This window comes from Larimichthys crocea, chromosome XV, assembly GCF_000972845.2.
Source record: "Larimichthys crocea isolate SSNF chromosome XV, L_crocea_2.0, whole genome shotgun sequence".
Classification (NCBI taxonomy): domain Eukaryota; kingdom Metazoa; phylum Chordata; class Actinopteri; family Sciaenidae; genus Larimichthys; species Larimichthys crocea.
In genome coordinates this window covers 19,540,861-19,559,460 of record NC_040025.1, presented here as the reverse complement: position 1 = coordinate 19,559,460, position 18,600 = coordinate 19,540,861, and the positions used below count along the sequence as shown (strand labels likewise).

Genomic DNA, 18,600 nt, shown 5'->3' with positions numbered 1-18,600 from the left:
GAACGAGAACCCCACTGAGCGGAGAGGATCTGCACTCACGCATAAAAATTGTAATCACAGAGCAAAGTAATTTCCCTGAAATGCCATGTTACCTTAGTAACCCTGAGGTCTGATACCAGAGGAGTCAATGTTGGGGAAAAAGCAGTGTGTTTTTGTTTCACAGAGAGTAAAACAAAAGCATATTGGACATCTATTGCTGATTTTAAAATGTCTGATACTCAGAGGTGCAGGGAAGAGGCATAAATGTATTGCCCGTCTCCCATTGTAAGGGTTCTGCCACACAGCTGGTGCAGAAAAGGTTAGCCTCTTGCATTCGCTTTCAAAATCCTCTATTGACGAATGGCCAGCCATCACAATACTGCATCGATCTGAAGACTGCAGGTGGGCCCAGTCTGACAAAGATGCAGGCTGGCCCACCTGCTTTAAGGTGCTTGTGAAATAGAGTATTAAAAAAAACACCCAATGCCACACACTGTGCAGATTCTAGGTCCTGAATACTTGGGCCTTTTTCACTCCAATTTAAGCCCTCGCTAATAGTATTAAAAGCATGAGTAGTCTTGTCATGTCTCTGTTGCTCTTCTCTTCACCTCTAAAAGAGCAACTACTTTTTACGCAAATAGGCTCCCGATATTCTTAATCCTGTTTAATATCCAATGTGAATGACCAAGGAGGCTTTTCGTGAAGAGAATTACAGAACACCACCTAACTGTCGTCTCAGTAGCATTTAAACATGCAGAGCTTGTCTGTTCATTAATGATGTATAGAGACCGTAAATCCTCCTTGCTAAATGATATAATAAGCCTAGCTCATTTTTGATCTTCTGGATAAGGCTTCCTTATAGATTAATATATTTTTGTGTTTTTAATTATCGTGAGGATAAACTGTGTTTGACTCCAATGATTACCATGACATCATGTAAAACCTTTCCGTGAGTTTCAGATGGAAGAGCATGCGCTTTGTGTTGAGGCAGTGATGTAGTCAATATTCTTATGAATGCTTGACCAACCACACTTTGGCTCAAATACTTTCACCCTCAACTATAAGAATTGGTGAGTCATTAAATGAAGGACTGACCTTCTCTCATAACCTTTGAATGCTGAATAAATAACCATTATCATCCCTCGAGGTGTTTAGAATATAGTCTCAATGTTGTCAACTTGCATTTTATGACAGCAACATCAGAATTTTACACTCAGACCCAAAGTAAGCTCTGGAGTAGTCAGTGACATTGAGCAAGTATGATGAACATTATAACAGACTGAATAGAGCTTGTTACAACTCTATTAAAGACATAGTTCTGTTGGTCAAGGATCTTTTTTTCTATTCTCCTGGAACAGATCACTAGTATGTGATGTATCCTTAGCCTCTAGCAACTGCGCTAGCTTTGAAGCCAATTTGACATAGCGGCCACACCGTAAAATTACAACTTCTGGGTCCCTCACATGATGCACACTGGCCCAAAAAAGACTTTGTGACTTCTTTCACAAGACTTACTTATGAAAGAAGCAGCTGTAAAACAGACGACACATTTCTTTGAGCATCATCATGCCACCATCAGAATTTGATGAAGTCTGTTAACATTCGTAAAGTTTTATCCCCATTTCCAGTTTGCGGAGGGCTAACAGCAAAGTTAGCGGGCTCAGTCGTGAGTTGGGGCTCATAGTGCATGCATTCATCTGTGTAATTTCTTTTCTTCTTTTTCTAACAGGAAGTGTTATTAGCTACTGCTAGTCCGTTTCATGTACTGTAACAGACATTTAACAAAAAAAATTGTCATGATAATGTGTGGAAATATGGGTTGGAACAGAGTACCTGTTGTAACACAGTAGCGTTTATATACAGTGAGAAAATGGAGCCTGTAAATGCTATTACAGCACGATAAAGTCATATTTAATTGAAAAGAAAGAGAAAATGAACATTACATTTGTATATTTTATATGTTTACATGCACTTTGACGTATGTGTAACACTGCCAAAAGGCAGTGATTAAAATGCTCAAGACATCTTAGGTCAGGTGATAACAACTGAACTATGTCTCCATGACAACAGAACAAATTTCTGCTCCTAAGATGCAGCTTAAAGCTCTGGAAAAAGTTTCTAAGTGGACCTCGCCAAACTGATAACTGTGTTCACAATGAAATAAAGTATGACGTCTGAATCTGACACACTGTTTTCAAGTGTAAAATAATGTAAACAATCTGTTTCAATTTATTCATAAAATTAGCATGTGGTTTAGGCCTGGGTATCGATTCAAATTCCAAGAATCGATTCGATTCCGATTCTCAAGACTGAGAATCGATTATCATAATCCAATCCGATCCAATCCAATCCGATCCGATCTCAATTCGGGTTAGTGTTATTAAAACCATTTTTTTGGTCGCCTGAAGCCCTCGTTTTTAACAACAGAATACGGGCGCATATCTTTGCAAATGTAACCGCAATTGCCTCAGTTATTTTAAGAGAACGTACAGAAGTGGCTGGTAATTGTAAAGTTTTCCTTGAGTGTTCTGTTGTCTGTAGTTTTATTATATTTCCGGTGAATTTCCATTTTTCCCACGTTCATGAACGCATCACAGTCATTCCGACGGTCATTGAACGCACCTCGCATAGAGCAGTGTGTGATGTATTTCTTGTCTGTGTTTTTCCTATATCCTGCATCGTGGGTTTATTGCGTGTGAATGAGAAAAGGTGAGCGTCTCCACCAACTTACCGTCCAGGTTGGATGTCGTGTTGTGTTAATTATTATTTGTAATATGTTGACGCTACTTTATATTGTGTTAATGCTCGGCTAATTAACCGTCAAAGCTGTAAGCCTCGTGTGAGGTATTTGTTTACATAAGACGTGCATATCTTTCAGTACAGTATTATTATTTGTGCATTATGTATAGCTCATGCTATTCTGATTGCTGTTTGTATTTTATTATAGAACCGCAATAATGTTTTAATGTTTTACGTTATGGGTGTATGCTCCTTTTAGTATTTAGTATTTATTTTGATTTTAGCATATGTTTAATTTTATTTATTTTAGTACATTTTAATGTCTCAGGTATTTTTATTCTTATTTATTCTAGTTATTTTAACACTCACTAGTCACTTTAATGCTAGGATTTTATTGCACTGACTAGAAGCACTTTCAATCTCGTTGTACCTGTGACAATGACAATAAAGATCTATTCTATTCTATAAACACTGGACACCCCCATACACCTTGCCGCTCTAATTGATCAGTCCCACCTGGAGCAAGCCCGTGTCTCCCTTTTAAACACGGTGCACGCCTGTTTCCATTTAGTGACGCGACTAGTGGGGTTAAAGTTCACAGGGGGGAAATGTAAAAATGTATTTAATTAAATCGATCTTTGGATGTAAGAATCGATCTTAAGAAATTAATATGCAAATCGATTCAGAATCGGATTTTTTCAACACAGGCCTAATGTGGTTCACTGTAGCCACACGCGTACCTATACTGCATGCATGATGTCACCATCTCTAACACTGTGTAGAATACAAAAGAAATATCACACAGTTTGATGGGCACAACACACAGAGAAATCTGTTTACTCAAGGTTAATCACAGTGGATTTGGTGTATGCAATTAGAATACAAAGCGCCCTGCACACCACGACAATCACTGAAACTTTTACAAAAGTAAAAATGACAGACACCTCAAAAATACCACTACTTAAAGGCAGCCACAAAGAATAATATATAGCAGATAAACAGTATGGCACAATGCACACTAGAACGTGCTTTTCATTCACCTTACCGTGGAGTTGGATGTGACATTCTATCCCACACACAAAGACAAAATGAGAACGGCACGAATTGGGGCCACAGGCACAAGTTTTGAGTCAGTTTTATGGCTGCTCAGCATTTCTCTATATAGGCAGCCCCACAGCGGCGCAACAAAGCTAAATGCAGTCCGTTTAAGTCCAGGGGGGAAGCTCATGAACCAGACAAGGTGGTGGATGGTTCCAAAGAGATAAGTGGTGGCTGGATCTTGTGGGTTGTATGTGTTTTAGAAACAATTATGAGAATATACCTCTCCACAGACCACCACAAAAAGATAATACATGAAGTACTCCCATTTACTCATAATATTTGCACTTGCTGGGATGAATGGAACATGCAAATGCAAATCCCCAGGCAATGGGAATGCAATTAAGGTAAGCTAGCCTGGTAGCAAGGTTAGTGCTGCTGGTAGCGGAGTGCCAGGTAGCACCTCCAACACAGCTTCCCTCAGGACTCCGACTCTGCCGGCTGCGCAATGAACCAACGACCCTTAGCACACACCTCCCTTCCCAACACAGCCACTGGTGATGAATTACCTAATCCCCCTATCCCCAGCCGTTTCTATTATACACCCTGGGCTTGTAAAGAACAGCTTGGAGGAGAGAGGGGGGGGCGGTGGGGGGTGAGAAAAGACAGTGAGAGGTGGCTGCGAAGCGAAATGAAAAGACTTATTGACAGAGACAAAATGACTGCGTGGAGATATACAGGCCAAACAAAGGCAGGAATCAGCAACCATAATCTTCAGTATCAAAAGGACATGTGTGTCATTTATTATTGGAAAAAAAAAAGGACCACTCAGAACCACTTAGCACTGAATTTTCTTGACAATCATGTCTGACAAAATCCATCTCGAGAGAGAGAGAGAGATCTGCAGATAGGTGTCAGCTTCTCAAAGTGTATCATTTCAAATACGCTGCAAACATTTTAAGAACGGACCAGTCAGAAAGTCTTTTTCTGATGTTAATGTGACATTTCTGTGAGTTTTAATTAATCTCCCGAACAGATGAATGTGGTTCCACTGCTGAACATGCACATCTCAGGCATCGTTTCATCCGAGTAGAGAAGCAGCTACAAGGGACAATGACATCAGTGCAAAAACTCCCCCCGGAGGAATGCTTGTCGTCACTCACACTGGCACACACACTGCTATGGAAACAGCATGAGTGCGAGCATACATCAGGGTTAAAGAGATACCACAAGGCAGGCACACACACACTCAAACACAGACTCCCTCATTCTAACACACATGCAAACTCACTGAAAAACAAAGCGACAGAAGCAGTCCATTGAAAAAACAATGCTGACACATGACCAAACTGTTTCTGACCAGGCAGCCCGCGTTCACATTTTTCCCTCACTACCGAGGTCAGCGGAGGCCTAAATGACTCTGACATTGTAAAGGGAAAGTTAGCCAACACTTTTTCCTTGTGAAATGTGAGAGAGGAAATAGAGCAGACCTTTTCCTGAGTTTGATCTCCAAAGTGCATGAGAGATATTTGTTTTCAAAGCAGAGCGCTGCCAAAGCCAAGATGGAACGTATCCTATCAGACAGCTCACTGTACCAGCTGACTGCTATGGAAACAGCAAAGAGTGTCTGACTACGTGTGTGCCAGAAGTTAAAAGGACATGACAACCCATGGGCACTTATGCATGTGCATAAACTCATACTGAGTGTAAAAAAAAGTTGGCAAAGGGAGCAGTTACAGCACACACACACACACACACACACTCGCAGAGGACAGCATTCTACAGACTGGGCAGCCATTCAAACAGCTCTCGGTAACAGTAACCCACGGCAACCCTAATACCAGCCCCTTTCCCTTCCTCCTCAAGAGACACAGATCCATTGCCCGGTTAAGGGAGAACCGAATGAACTAGCAGACAGAGAGTGCCCGACAGTGAAAAGAGGTTGTAACTTTACCCACTCTGCCCTGACTAAAGTGCAGCACTACCCCCCTCTTCAAGGTTCAGGAGGTTAATTATTCAACATGAGAGGGGATTTGTGGGAGAACTGAGAGTGGACACAAGCCAGCAGAAACCCCTCACCTCTTTTGTTCAACTCATCCACTGATTTTCAAATATGCGCTTATTCCCATGAAGAGGGGCTTTTTCAAATCCCTCTTGGACATCATCCATTACATGCAGAGACACACGTGCACAAAGACACTGCAAGATTATACACAGCTGCATCAGAGCATACCACAAATGTTCGCAGCTACTCAGCTACACAGTTTTTGTCTCACTCCACTCTTTCCTACCGTTGTGGTTGTGCTGCAGGGTCTCAAGCATGCTGGCAGACTCGCTTGCCCCCAACTCGGCCAGTCTGCGGCTGGTGGCGCTCAGCTCTGACCGCAGGTTGGTCACCTCCTGGCTGGCGGACTGAATGGCCCCATCGATGCGTTGGGCCAACTGCTTGTTGTCATCCATCATTTTCAGGATTTTTGCCTGAGGAGTAGAGGGGAATCCAGACAAGGTGTCATGCTGACAAGTTGACCATTTCCTGTGAGGGAAAGTGTCCCCAAATAAATCCCTCCTCTTTCCCTTTTCTGTCTGTTCGCGCTCCTTTTCTGTGAGAAAGCCAAGTTAAATCCTCAAAGCAGTTTGTCCTTTTCCCTTAAAGAGAGGCATCCAGCTCAGGGGAAATGTGTATCTGCTGGGAGGAGTGTGCGCTTTGGAGATAGTGTATGTGTGGTCTGTGTGTGTGTGTCAGCGTGCAAGCATATGTGTGTGTGTATGTGTCTGAGAGTTCCGTAACAGCACGAGAGTGTGTGTTTGTGTGTGTTCGTGTAAGTGTGTGTAAGTGTGTGTGTGTGTGTGTGTGTATGTGTTTGTTGGGAGAGCCAGCACTGCCTCTGTGAAATGTGCTCCCTGCAGCTGACTGTTGAAAGGACACAGAGCATTGAGAGATGACAAGCACCTTTTTAAATGGACTGTACCATTTGCAGAGTAAGTCAGGGGGGTGGGGGACTGAGCTAGACCATGTGAGCACATGGAAGTCAGAGGTCCTCAGCACAGCTGTCTTCTGGAGATACTGCTGTAAGGTTCTGGGATTGTGTGTTTGACTGAACTGGCACACGAGAAATTTCTCTAAGCCTGGAAAAAACGGACTTGAGTGAAACACTGCAGCTTCCTGCCTCTTTCTCTCTCTGTGTGTTCACTGCATGCACCTCCCTCCATAGACTCATGGACAAAAGGAAGGAAATCATTAGTTTGACAAAGAAGCAGTTGTGGAGTGAAAACAATAATAGTTATGCAAACAAAGCTTTCATCACAGTACTACAGCGAGGTATTCCTCGTGCAAACAAATGCGGCTATAAAGCTCGGCTGTAATGTTTGAGAGAAGTTAAACAGAGCAGCCTGGCTTACGCGTCTGGCTAAAGCTAAGGAAGATGTGTATTTGTGCATGCATTCAAGTGTGTCCCGGAATCCGGCAGAAATGCTTTTTCTTTAAAACATTTTGAGGTCTATAAAACACAATAATGTTGAATTTTGATTAATGGATCTACAGAAAACCAACCATGCTTTTATATGGAGTTTATATCACTGGAAATGTCTTTGGATTTTGGAAGTATTCATAGAAAATGTAATACAAATTGTTGTTAGTTGCAGCCCACAGTGTGATAATCAAACCCAAAAGGATGTTCATTATCACACTAAGAAGGTCCGGTATATTTATCTTTGAGAATGCAAGCATGTGCTTTTTCCCCATTCAGTCTGGGAAAGTGGAGAATGTTGCTCACTTGTTTTTCCTTAGCAGACCTTCCTAGTCAGGCTATTTTCCTAAACTTAGAGATGACAGCCACACCTTGAAAGGACCTGCACTACTGCATGTGCACTTAACAAAGTAACACAAATGGATCTTTCAGTATATCTTATATCTAACCCTTCCTTAAGTTCTGCTCTGCTTTATTCACTCTTCTCCTTTCTTTATAGAGAAGTAAAGGGCTACAGATATAGGCAGCAGACAGAGTGAGTGCCACCTGTTTACAGATAAGGCTAATCACTCACAGTAAATGAAACATTAATGCTTATTTCTGTTTTTTGCAGCCCCAAGAAGAGCTAATGTTGAAAGCATCTGTGGTAAGGATGTGAAAATGGTTACCTTTATTGTTGTTGAAGCACTGCAGGCCAATCACAATACTTCCAAATATGAAATATACTGCAGAAATCAAGTAAGAATAATAATAACAAATTCAAAGTAGCTCAATATGGAGACTGCAGAGTTGACAGACAATTAACACGTTTGAGAAGATTAAACTGTATTTCTTTTTCAGGTGACTATACATGCATTTATAGTTTGATTGACTGGCGATAGTGTATATGTACACAATACTAATAAAGCAATATTGGTTATATATATTATTTCATTATTATTATTTCATCATTCATGTATGTGTTTTGGCAGTGCTCTTCTCACTTGTGTTAAGAGGGCAAGGCTCTGTTAGAGAAAGATGATGTAACATACAGTATTTGCACATACCTATCAGAATATAACACTACGGCAACGTTGGTGAGAAAAAATGATGACAGTTGTCGAGCAATTTGCTCATGTTACCAGGGAGACAACAATGTCAATCAAATCTGTGCCAATCACACCCACACAGTCCAAAGAGAAGATGAGTTGAATAATAACTGAGGATGTTTTTTTAAGCTGAATTAATCAATAGTATTATACTCACAATGGAAAAAATACTACATGTCTCCTATAGTGACAAAGCCACAGAGAATTGTCATCCGTTTCCCTCAGCTATGGCATGTTTAGCCTCTTTCAGCTAGTTGTTTTGGTTTTTATAGCACCCAAACTTTACTGTTACTTTTACTTTAATTGTCAAGGCTCTCATCAACCTTGTTGCCAGCAGCAGCAGGCAGCTGTTTTCAGTTAAAAAAACAAGAAAAGAAAATTGATAGATCCTTTCACCTGTCGAGCACCAAATGGTAGACAGAAACAGTCTAGCTGGTGAACATTTTCAGAGGTGGGGGACAGACCCAAACAAAGCTAAAATGAATATTTTTTATATGATATTTGAGTTACGGTTGCCAGGTTGCCAGAAACACAACTCCTAAATAATTCTACTGTTGCTCTGTGTCTGCTGCGTGAGTCAAATAATAAAAATTATAACATGACATGAAGCCCCATATTTGGATTACAACTAAAGAGTTTCAAAGGTGAAACAATTCCCCTCAGGGTCAGCTACAAATCAGTATCCATGGATGTAGAGATTAAGTGTTAAGAGCAGCTGTTGACCAGCAGTGTAGCGGGCTAAATACACAACACTGATACATCATTAAATGCTAGAGCAAAAAGTTTTATAAGAAGGTTCACAGAGAGAAAAAAATCTATTCTCATGCTCTCGGTATCTAATCTCACAGCCCAGAAAAGAAGTTTTGACAGTATAGACTCTAATTGTTGGTTGTAAAAAAATAAGCACATGTAATTAACTACTCTGTATAGTTGTCTTTAGGCCCCAGGAGGAGGAAAACTGCCCCAGTTCCCACCCAACACCCCAACTCAATCTTGCATTTCTCAGCTATAATCTAACATTCGGCTGTCAAAGCATGCCCACTCGCTCAGCAGTACAGCTGTGCTGTTATTGTTTCCTAACGTTATGTGAACTTAGACCTCCAACCCACCCTGCATGCGGTAAGCACAAATCATCCATCGCACTGCACAAGATGAGGTAGCGCACAACTGCTGTGTACTCTCAGAAAATCTTACCCTAGCTTCAGGCACTCTATGTGGATGTGTGTGGGCCAAATACTGAGGTCTCAAATAAAACCGAACTGACCGCCCGCTACAGTATGCAAGCAAGGAAATAGGGAACAACGCACACACCACCCGTTCATCCATCTGCCTAGACACAAGTCACCCTTCCCGTTCAGTAAATGAACATCGTGTTGTTATTTATAGACGACCCTCCCGCCGCATATGATACATTAGTCACAGGGGAGGCCAGGCATAGACACACACACATACTGTGCACTCATTCACACACACACACACACACACACACACACACACACACACATACACTAGGGGGCTAATAATCCCAAAGTCATTTGATGTTCATTAATGAAATTCATCTCTTGTCAGGTGTCATAAAAGTCTATTGGACCCTTGCGAGTAATTAAGACACTGTGATGTCTAATTTTATAAGAAGATTTGTTTTTATCTATTTATATATCTTATATCTTACCTTGACACTGTTCTCCCCTAAGGAGTATGTGTCCTATCAGAAAATAAACCCTACCCTATATGTTGATACACACATTTTCCGAAGGCTAGGACTTCAAGCTGCATGTGACTCAGTCAGTTTTTCCTCAGTCAGTTCACATTGATGCGATTCTCCTAGAAAAATTGTGACATTTTACCTTTTTCCCCCACATTTACCCTGAAACATGCCATCGCCCTTGGTTATTTTTGTCATGATTTACTCAGAAAGCCCTACGGAACAGCAGATAAACAACAAGCAACATGCTCATGGTGTATGTTTTGGGTAATCGTGAGCTGCTGGTTCAGGGATACAACTCAACATTTAAGAGTAGGTTACTGGTTTGTTATGAGTTCACCTCCAAACGTGAAAATATAAGTTTTAGACTTGATTCACATCTGTGATGGTGTCACATAAATGACCCGTCGCTCAAGTCTCTCTCTCTCTCTCTCTCTCTCTCTCTCTCTCTCTCTCTGTCTCTTGGGGTTTTGTATGTGTCTGCTGGTCAGTGGAGTGAATCAGGACCCACTGGCTGACTGAGGCTCTGTAATTAGTGGGTGTGCTTGGGATGTTGATTACCATATGAAAAGAGACAGTGGGGAGTGGGATCATTTGTCATTGTGCTGCTACAGAGTATCTGTTCACACAGCAGGCCTCTTACAGCCAAGTTACTGAATTCAACTAAAGTCATGCAGAAAAAAAAAAGGTTGCAGCGGTGAGGTCTGTGTACAGTAGTTTTTAAGCCTGAATGATTAAATTTTGGGGTGGAATTTTGTTGCTAAGCAATAACAGTCAAGACTCACAAGTATTCCCTGGGATGGTATTTGTTGCCTGGCAACAATAGAAACAGGATTCAGCTGCGGTAGTGACAAAAAACATATTCATCTTTCAACAGTCTGTCAGTGTTTGTAAGAGTTTAAGCCTTATGTGCAAAACTGAAAAGCTCTGAAAATCAGCAATGTGTTACTAAAATAATTATTTAGAATGTGTTTTTTTCTCTTTCTTTTTTTTCACAGTAGTTCCTCTAATGTTGTATTAGCACAACAAAAGCATAAAAATCCTAATTTGTAACACTGTCAAACTTTTTCAGATCACTTTTTCAAGAGTTGAAGGTGTAAATGAGCAGCAAACTAAAACATAAATAAGGCATAGTACAAATGAAAAGATGACATGAGAAAAAGTGGAGGGCAGGGTACATTGGTTAGCACAAGAAGGTGGTTCGAACCTTGGCTGGGGTCTTTCTGTGTGGAGTTTGCCTGTTCCCCCTGTGTCTGCATGGGTTCTCTCCAGGTACTTCCTTCCACAGTCCAAAGACATGCAGGTTAATTGGTGACTCTAAAAGTGTGAATGTGAGTGTGAATGATTGTTTTTTGTCTCTATGTACACTGAAATAAGCTGTCCAGCATGTACCCTGCCTCTCACCTAAAGTCAGCTGGGTTAGGCTCCAGCCCCACCGTGACCCTCATGAGGACAAGTGGTTACAGATAATGGATGGATGGAGAAAAAGTGGGGCTATCTACAGAAAAGGATTTTCACTGAATTGTGTTTTTCTATAGTGTCTCGTAGACACTATAGAAGGACTAAGATAAGTGATTTGTCACAGCATGTACCTTGCATGCAGAAGATGCAGCAACCTCAGTCCATCTGATAGCAAAGAATACATTTTATGTGCTTCATTCACATGGAAAGAAACATTTTGGCCCAACTCAAATATGATACTACTTATTTTACCTTGAAAAGGAGGAATTATACTGTATTATATTTATAGTACTTCTGTTTTCAGCAGTCAAGGTTCTGTCTCTAAGTCAGAGCCACTGCTGTGTGGACAATCTAAATACAATGTAAAGATACATGGACCACAATCTGTATTTAGTGATTCAGACTATGCCTCTGCAATGCAGAACTTATGGGCTGCACCAAAATCACCTGCTCATTGATAGCATCTGGAAAGGCCAGCCAATGAGGTGGAAAAGATGCTGTAATGCAGAGCCGTGCTGATGTGAATTCTTGGGCTGCTTGATTTTTATTTTTTTTAACAAAAGGAAATGGTTTAATGTCCCTGGAGGAATAAGGAAATGGAGTTTTTGTAGCTCAACAGTATCTTGATCTCTTATCAAGATCATCTTATCTATTGGGAGAATGGGGCTCAGCAAAAAAAGGTCTTTCTCTGCAGAGGCAGAACACACAGTACACCAAAATAACACAGAGGGGTGGTGGTGGAGAGATGGTTGGGGGGGGATTAAGGAAAAGCTAGAGAGAGAAAGAGACGGAGAGTGGAGAGATGTTCCCCAATAAGATCAGAACATTTACCACGCCTGTGTCATTTATGACCACTGTTGTGCAGGAAGCCTTACATCTTGTCACTAGTGGGTAGAAGCTGCAGACAGCACCCAAAGGAAAGAAACTGAACATGCCCTCAGGCTCCGTCTACAAATAGAGAGCTTACATTGGGGCAACAGATTCTGTGTGACAGGATCAGAATGATCAGAAACTATTGTGCTCTTCCTCGTATGAGTCACGACTTAAAGAAAAACAATGCAGTACTTCCCAGAGAATGTTTTTGTTGTTCAGGACGGCATCCAAGTGAAACATTTGTATTTGCTCATGCTCGGTCTTCATGGATCTGCATTGGTTACATTTGACAAAATGGCCTTACTGGATTTGTGGTCAAGCCTACAGTGAAAGTTCACAGTATGTAATGATTGTTTAAAGTTCTACATAATGAAGCAACACAATAGCCCTTGACCTACCACCATGCATTACTGTAATTTGGCAACTGCCCATAGGTCCTCCTCTATCCAGCTGCTTTAATGTAATCAATGAAGGTCTCTTAGCACAGCTAAATAGAAAAAAAGCTATTTGAGAAGGTTTAAGTGTTTGAAAGTAGTAAGTAGTTTGTAGGCGTATACAGCAAGAAGCAATAACAAGTCAGAGATCAAATTAAGCTAAAGACGTAAGTTAAAGGCCAATGTTGACAATGAGGTGCAGCACTCATCCAACAAGACACACCCAGATGACTCAAGTGCAAAGCAATGCTCCACTGCTTTGTGCCAAAGTTTCTTAAAAGCAGTTCCCCATACCAATAACATACACACTATCTCTATTATGCATAAAGGATCATTTTTGCAGAGGCAGCGGACAAGTTAGTAGTTGACACAAGAAGACTCATGAGCTCATTCCACTAGGGTGGGTCAAACCAAGACAGAGAACAGGCACAAGTCTTATGAAAACACTGAATTATGTTCACTGTGCTAATCTGTTTATTCTCAGCACTTCTCTCACTTCACTATAAGAGGATGGCAGATGTTTAAACTATCTGAAAATGGATAATACTGAGCAGCTGGAAGAGAGAAACAGCTCCATGCTGTGGTGTTTATGTAATCCCTTGAAATGTGTGTGTAACTAAAAGATCACCAGTTTCATGTCAAGTGTTAGTCCATACCAGCTGTATTCTGTGTTAGTAAAGGACACTTGCTTCAGTTCCTTATCACAACATAGTGGGGCATTTAGCAGCAAACTGTCAGATCTTTTTCTCAGGAGTTAGAGATGAATACAGAGCTAAGGCCCAGACCAAATCCGGCGAAAATGCAGGTTATCCCATTAATTTGAACAGGGGTACAGCATTTTAGCTGCAGCAGTGCGGGTCACAGGGTATGCCAAAAGACACAGCGACCTGTGGTTGACTCAGATTCAACTTTTGGAGAAACACAACCCAACGTCACGCTGTGGTGTCAAATGTAACGATGGACCAGACAAACTCCTCCACAGTCAGCCTGATATGTCCCTGAAACAGCCTAAAAACAGAGAGAATAATTTGCACGATTGAAAGAATATACTGACTACTACTACTGAGAACTTAGTCCATTGCTGGTTGTTTTTTTGTCAAAATAGTAACGTAATTTATGTGCCAATACTGCTAATGTGTTAATGTTTGTCATTTTAAAAGCAATGTTTGTTTTGTACAATGTGCAGATAGATAAAAGATACAATAATAAACTTGTTAGCCTTGGAGCTCATTGAATTGAAATACTTTACCAACCAGCTGTTAAAAACTGCCAAATTGACTTAACATTTCTCAGTTTACGCTGCTTTATTAACTGAAAATGATTACAAAAAAGAATGCTGTTGGTTACTGAACATTAAAAAAAAAACTAAGTCAAGGTATTGCTTTAGCTCAAATAAATCTTAGTTTTGAATCAATCTGTTTTTATGTTTCTTTCTTTTTCTTTTTTTTATCTTTTCCTTTGCCTGGTGCCTCATTATCCATCTATCTTAAAGACTGTTTGTGATTCTAATCACCTCACTGAGATGAGCAACTCATGTTAGGTAGAAAACTGTCTGTTGTAGCCTCGGCTTTCCTTACCACCATCAGCACAGCATGTACTGCTGGCCAAGAAAAAAAATACACAGATGCAGCCGGGTAAACACAGTTTGTTGACACACACACAGATAAGTTTTCTGTTTTGTTCGACAAGGTTGGGAAGGTTAGAGATTGGGGAGTGTGTTATTGAAATATCCTGTATCCTCATCCCAACTTTCCCAATTTCTCTAATCTCTTGTTCCATTCTGGTTAAGCCCTTGCTTTCACATGGCCACTGTCAGTGTGAGGCAGATCCAGACAGCGATGGCAAACAGACATTTTTGGGCACGCCATACGTCAAATGGACCCTTCCTCTGCAGTAAAGGCACAAGGCTAATCTCCGACACAAACAGGTTTGCAGGCTTTGGTGGGAATTAAGATACATGCTCCTTTGAAGTGAGACAAATCAGGGACGAAGATCTCCTACAGCTTTATGGGTTTATACAGGTTTATAGGCAAAGGGGAAAATGCTTTTATGTATGTCTGAAACCGGTTGTGTGATATCATCGATCGCCTTGCACAAAAGGTGGTGAGGTTGTGTTTGTGTTAGAGATGATGGAAGTGGATTTTGTGGCTAAGCCGATGTCTTAACCTTAAAATAGAAAAAGCAACCATTAATAAAACCTTGAAACTGAATACACAGAGTATTCATCAAAATGTCTAAATACATTTTAAAACTCATGTTACTGGGATGGTATTTGATGCAGCATTAGGGCATTTTTGGTCAATTTTAAAGTCCATGTAAAGGCAATTTTAAATAGTAGTAAAATATTTAGTTATAATAGTTGGAAAATAGTTGCTGAAAATGTGAAAAAACAAAACAATATATTACAGAAATGTGGAATTAGAGGTTAAAACAGGTTTTCACCAGTTTTCAGTCCAGGATTTTGTGTGCGGTTACTTCTTTGGTCTGACAAACTCAGAACACATATTCATTCTTACTTTACACCGACTTTAACATGTTGCAGGATTTCATTGTCAAAAAACAAGATAAGTGAGTCAGGAGTCACAATCGTTCGTCAGTTCATCTCTAATCCACATCAATCATTTTTAGGATTAATATATTTTAACAAGGACACAGTTATCATTTTTCCAACCTAATTTAGATGAAGCCACCAGTGTTATATTAATCATGACCAAGACCAGAGTGTAGTAGCATTGCAGAATATACATACTGCGGTGTGTTTTCTCTTTGATGCTGTTTTGCAGAACTCTTTGAGGATTAGGACTTTGAGATATGCTATCTGATTTTTTAAAGATTTTATTACAGAAGATTTGTCTGACATCTCCCTCCAGACAGCCACAGCTTTATCTCCTGTCTCTTGCAGTAACTTTCTTGGTGCAAAGCAGGGCGGGGGATGACGGGCAACCAAATTATTGGTTAAATTTGAAGCAGGATGTTTCACCTCCAATCACAGTAAGTATTACAAATTAATCAGATAATGTACAAGGATTTAGTGATGTCAGTACCGTTGTGAACTTGAAATAAGTAAATAAATCCAAATGTGAGTAAGAATTCAATCAAAACCGAGACAAGACTTTTTCAAAAAGTGGTCTTGAGTCCATTCTTAAGTGGATTACAACACTGAAAACCTTTCATACTACACAAACCTCAACACAGGACTGCATTACCTTGAAGACCACTTTCAGATGAGTCATTCCTCTGCACTAGACTTTACAGTTTGAGTCAAGCCTTGGAGGATGTATTATGTTTGGCTGTGGTTGTGTTTTTCTTGCAGTCGGTTTGGTACAGGGGGTTTTGAGCTGTAGTTTTCCTGGTAAACACACTGATTTCTTCAGCTGGGTCAGTGCCTCCTGAACGCCCTGCTGCTGCTCCTCTCGGGAGCGAACAGTAAATTCACCAAATTCAGTTAGCCATATCTCTTTTTTACAATACATATGGCAATGAGGCTTTTGTAATAAGGAAGTAGCCATGGTTTTATCTAAATTGAGCTGGAAAGATGATGCCAGAACCTCCAGTATTTGGATCAGCTAATGATGAGTCAGATACATATTCAGTCAGAATTTAAGTAAATAGTGGATCTGTCTTGGTATTGGACGATACTCAATATTAAAAGACTCAGGATCAAAGATAGATTGAGACGCCGACTCAATATGCCCAAGAAGATGGCAGTGACTTTCAAACTAAGCAATTTGGTTATCAGAGCAGTCCATTTTCCGAGATGCCATGTGAGAATAAATTTCTTTTGCGTTTTTTTACCACCTCTGTGCATTTGTTCAAAGATAAGATGACTGTAGTAAACAGTATACAATAACTGAACATTAATTGGAGCTTAGTTCTATCAAAGTGACTTTTTTCACATCCACACTCAGATGTTTGCAAAACAACAAGAACAAAAAAGGCCTTTCAAATACCAAATAATAGAGATGGCTGAACAAAGACTCAAAATGCAGTTCACGGCTGCTGTTAAAATGAGTCCTAAACAATGTCATTGGCTGGTGGCCTGAAGAGCTCACAGATGGTCCATTTTTCCTGCTGAAAGGGAGTGTGAGGTTGCATGCCTGATGCTGTTAGTGTTCTTTGCACAAAAAAACCTACATAGGTGTGTGCGGTTTCAGTTAGTGTAGTTAATTGCCTGTGTGTGTGCATATGCATGTTTGTGTGTGTGTGTGTGAGAGAGAGAGAGCGAGAGAGTCAGTGAGATAGAGAGAGAATAATTGTGTGTTTCAGGTTGAGGGCAGCTCCTGTCTCTTCTGCTCAGTATTCAGCAGCCGTCGTCTCTGTGACGGGGATTGAGAGAAGCTCTGTTTAGGTGCTGTAGGGGGGTTGACGCTGGCTGGCTTGATGCATCCTTTCAAAACCACTTTCCTTCAAAAGCACAGCACATGGATGACAAGCTTTTCTCCACCTCAACAACAAAGGTGGTAAAAAATAAAAGACAAAATATATTCTGTAATTTATAACATTATGAGCGAAGATATGTTATACAACAGGAAACCTCTCTTTCAGACATTTTTCCTAAAAAAAATGAATTAATATATATTAGTATTTGTTTTATTTAGTGTACTTATATGGTCAAATTAGTATTTACCAAAATGAAGCAAAAAATAAGTAATTTTTATCTTTTTTTGGTAATATTTTTCTTAACTGACAGCGTCTACATTAGTTTTCTCCTTTTATTACCACTGAAATATTCTGCCTGTGCCTTATCTGTATGGATGAGAAATAGAAATAGTTTGTTATCAATTCACTTCCAGCTGTCTAATAGGCTTTTAATCAGCTGGTGACCAAAGACATTTCCAATTGCTTTTTATTATCTATGATTTCAATGCTGCATAAGTTACTATTACTCCATAATTTGAATGATGACCAGGGAAGCAAACACAGTGCTGAGGTCAAGGGACTACTCCCTGCTGGGAGTTTTTAAACAGTCTGGTCATTTGTTAGACCTCCTTCTTTCTACGATGCAGGATGAGCACAGCAGTGAGGAAAAGCTGTGGATGACTCAGCGTGTTTTGCAGTAACATGAGCAAAAAGAAAAACAAGAGAATCAGTGGGAATTTGTGGTAACATAAGCTAGCTAAGCTAACTAGTGAAATACAAACTTGACACCATGACATGTCCTCACAAATGTTTAATGTTGTCGAGTGACAGATGGCTTTAATCACTAATGGCTGATAGCTAACACAGTAGGGACTAGGGAAGTTATGTAGTATGAAGTCTCCCATCGATGCCAGCTCTTAACCAATGCCATGGGAAATACCCATTCAGAGCCTTAGATGCTTTTTACACAAATATGTCCTTAAATTATTTTATATATTATATCTGTCCATTTTGGTTGGTGAGCTAATCAGCACTGGTGAGTGAATGTGCCCATTTTGGTTTAAATGCCATAAAGTTGTCATAGTGATACACCAATTACGACAGCATGTCTCCACATGACTAGTGGAGGCCAATTTTCTCCAATAACAATAGTTTTAAAAATGTCCACCAATTAATCTGCCAAATTGATGAAGTGGTTATAAGTATTACTGTAAATTCACAAAAAAAAAAATCCAAACTACTGGCACAGTTCATCAAGAAAAAATGTTTTACATTCAAAGCCCCCAGCTTCAATTTAAATGGTATAAAACCTCCACAGGACAGGATCAGTTGGACTCATGAGTTCAGGAAAGTGAATATAGATGCTTCTGTTTAGTGGGAAATTACTGTATCTCTATGTTTTAGGCACTTTAGAGTCTATTACTTTATGTCTACCAAAAACTGCATGTTTTTCCCCC

General features: G+C 40.2%; 1 protein-coding gene across 5 annotated transcripts in view; it reads right to left on the bottom strand.

Annotated features, from left to right (window-relative positions):
- The window catches only part of LOC104920222 (kazrin), a 158,614-nt gene that overhangs the window by 98,332 nt on the left and 41,682 nt on the right, over positions 1-18,600 (bottom strand). For all 5 annotated transcript variants that reach the window (XR_003463788.1, XM_027288286.1, XM_027288285.1 and 2 more), the window contains exon 3: positions 6,048-6,234. Coding sequence is in view for 4 of the 5 variants with exons in the window: in XM_027288286.1 (XP_027144087.1) it covers positions 6,048-6,234 (187 nt within the window). In the remaining variant the exon portion in view is untranslated. The remainder of the gene's footprint in view (positions 1-6,047; positions 6,235-18,600) is intronic.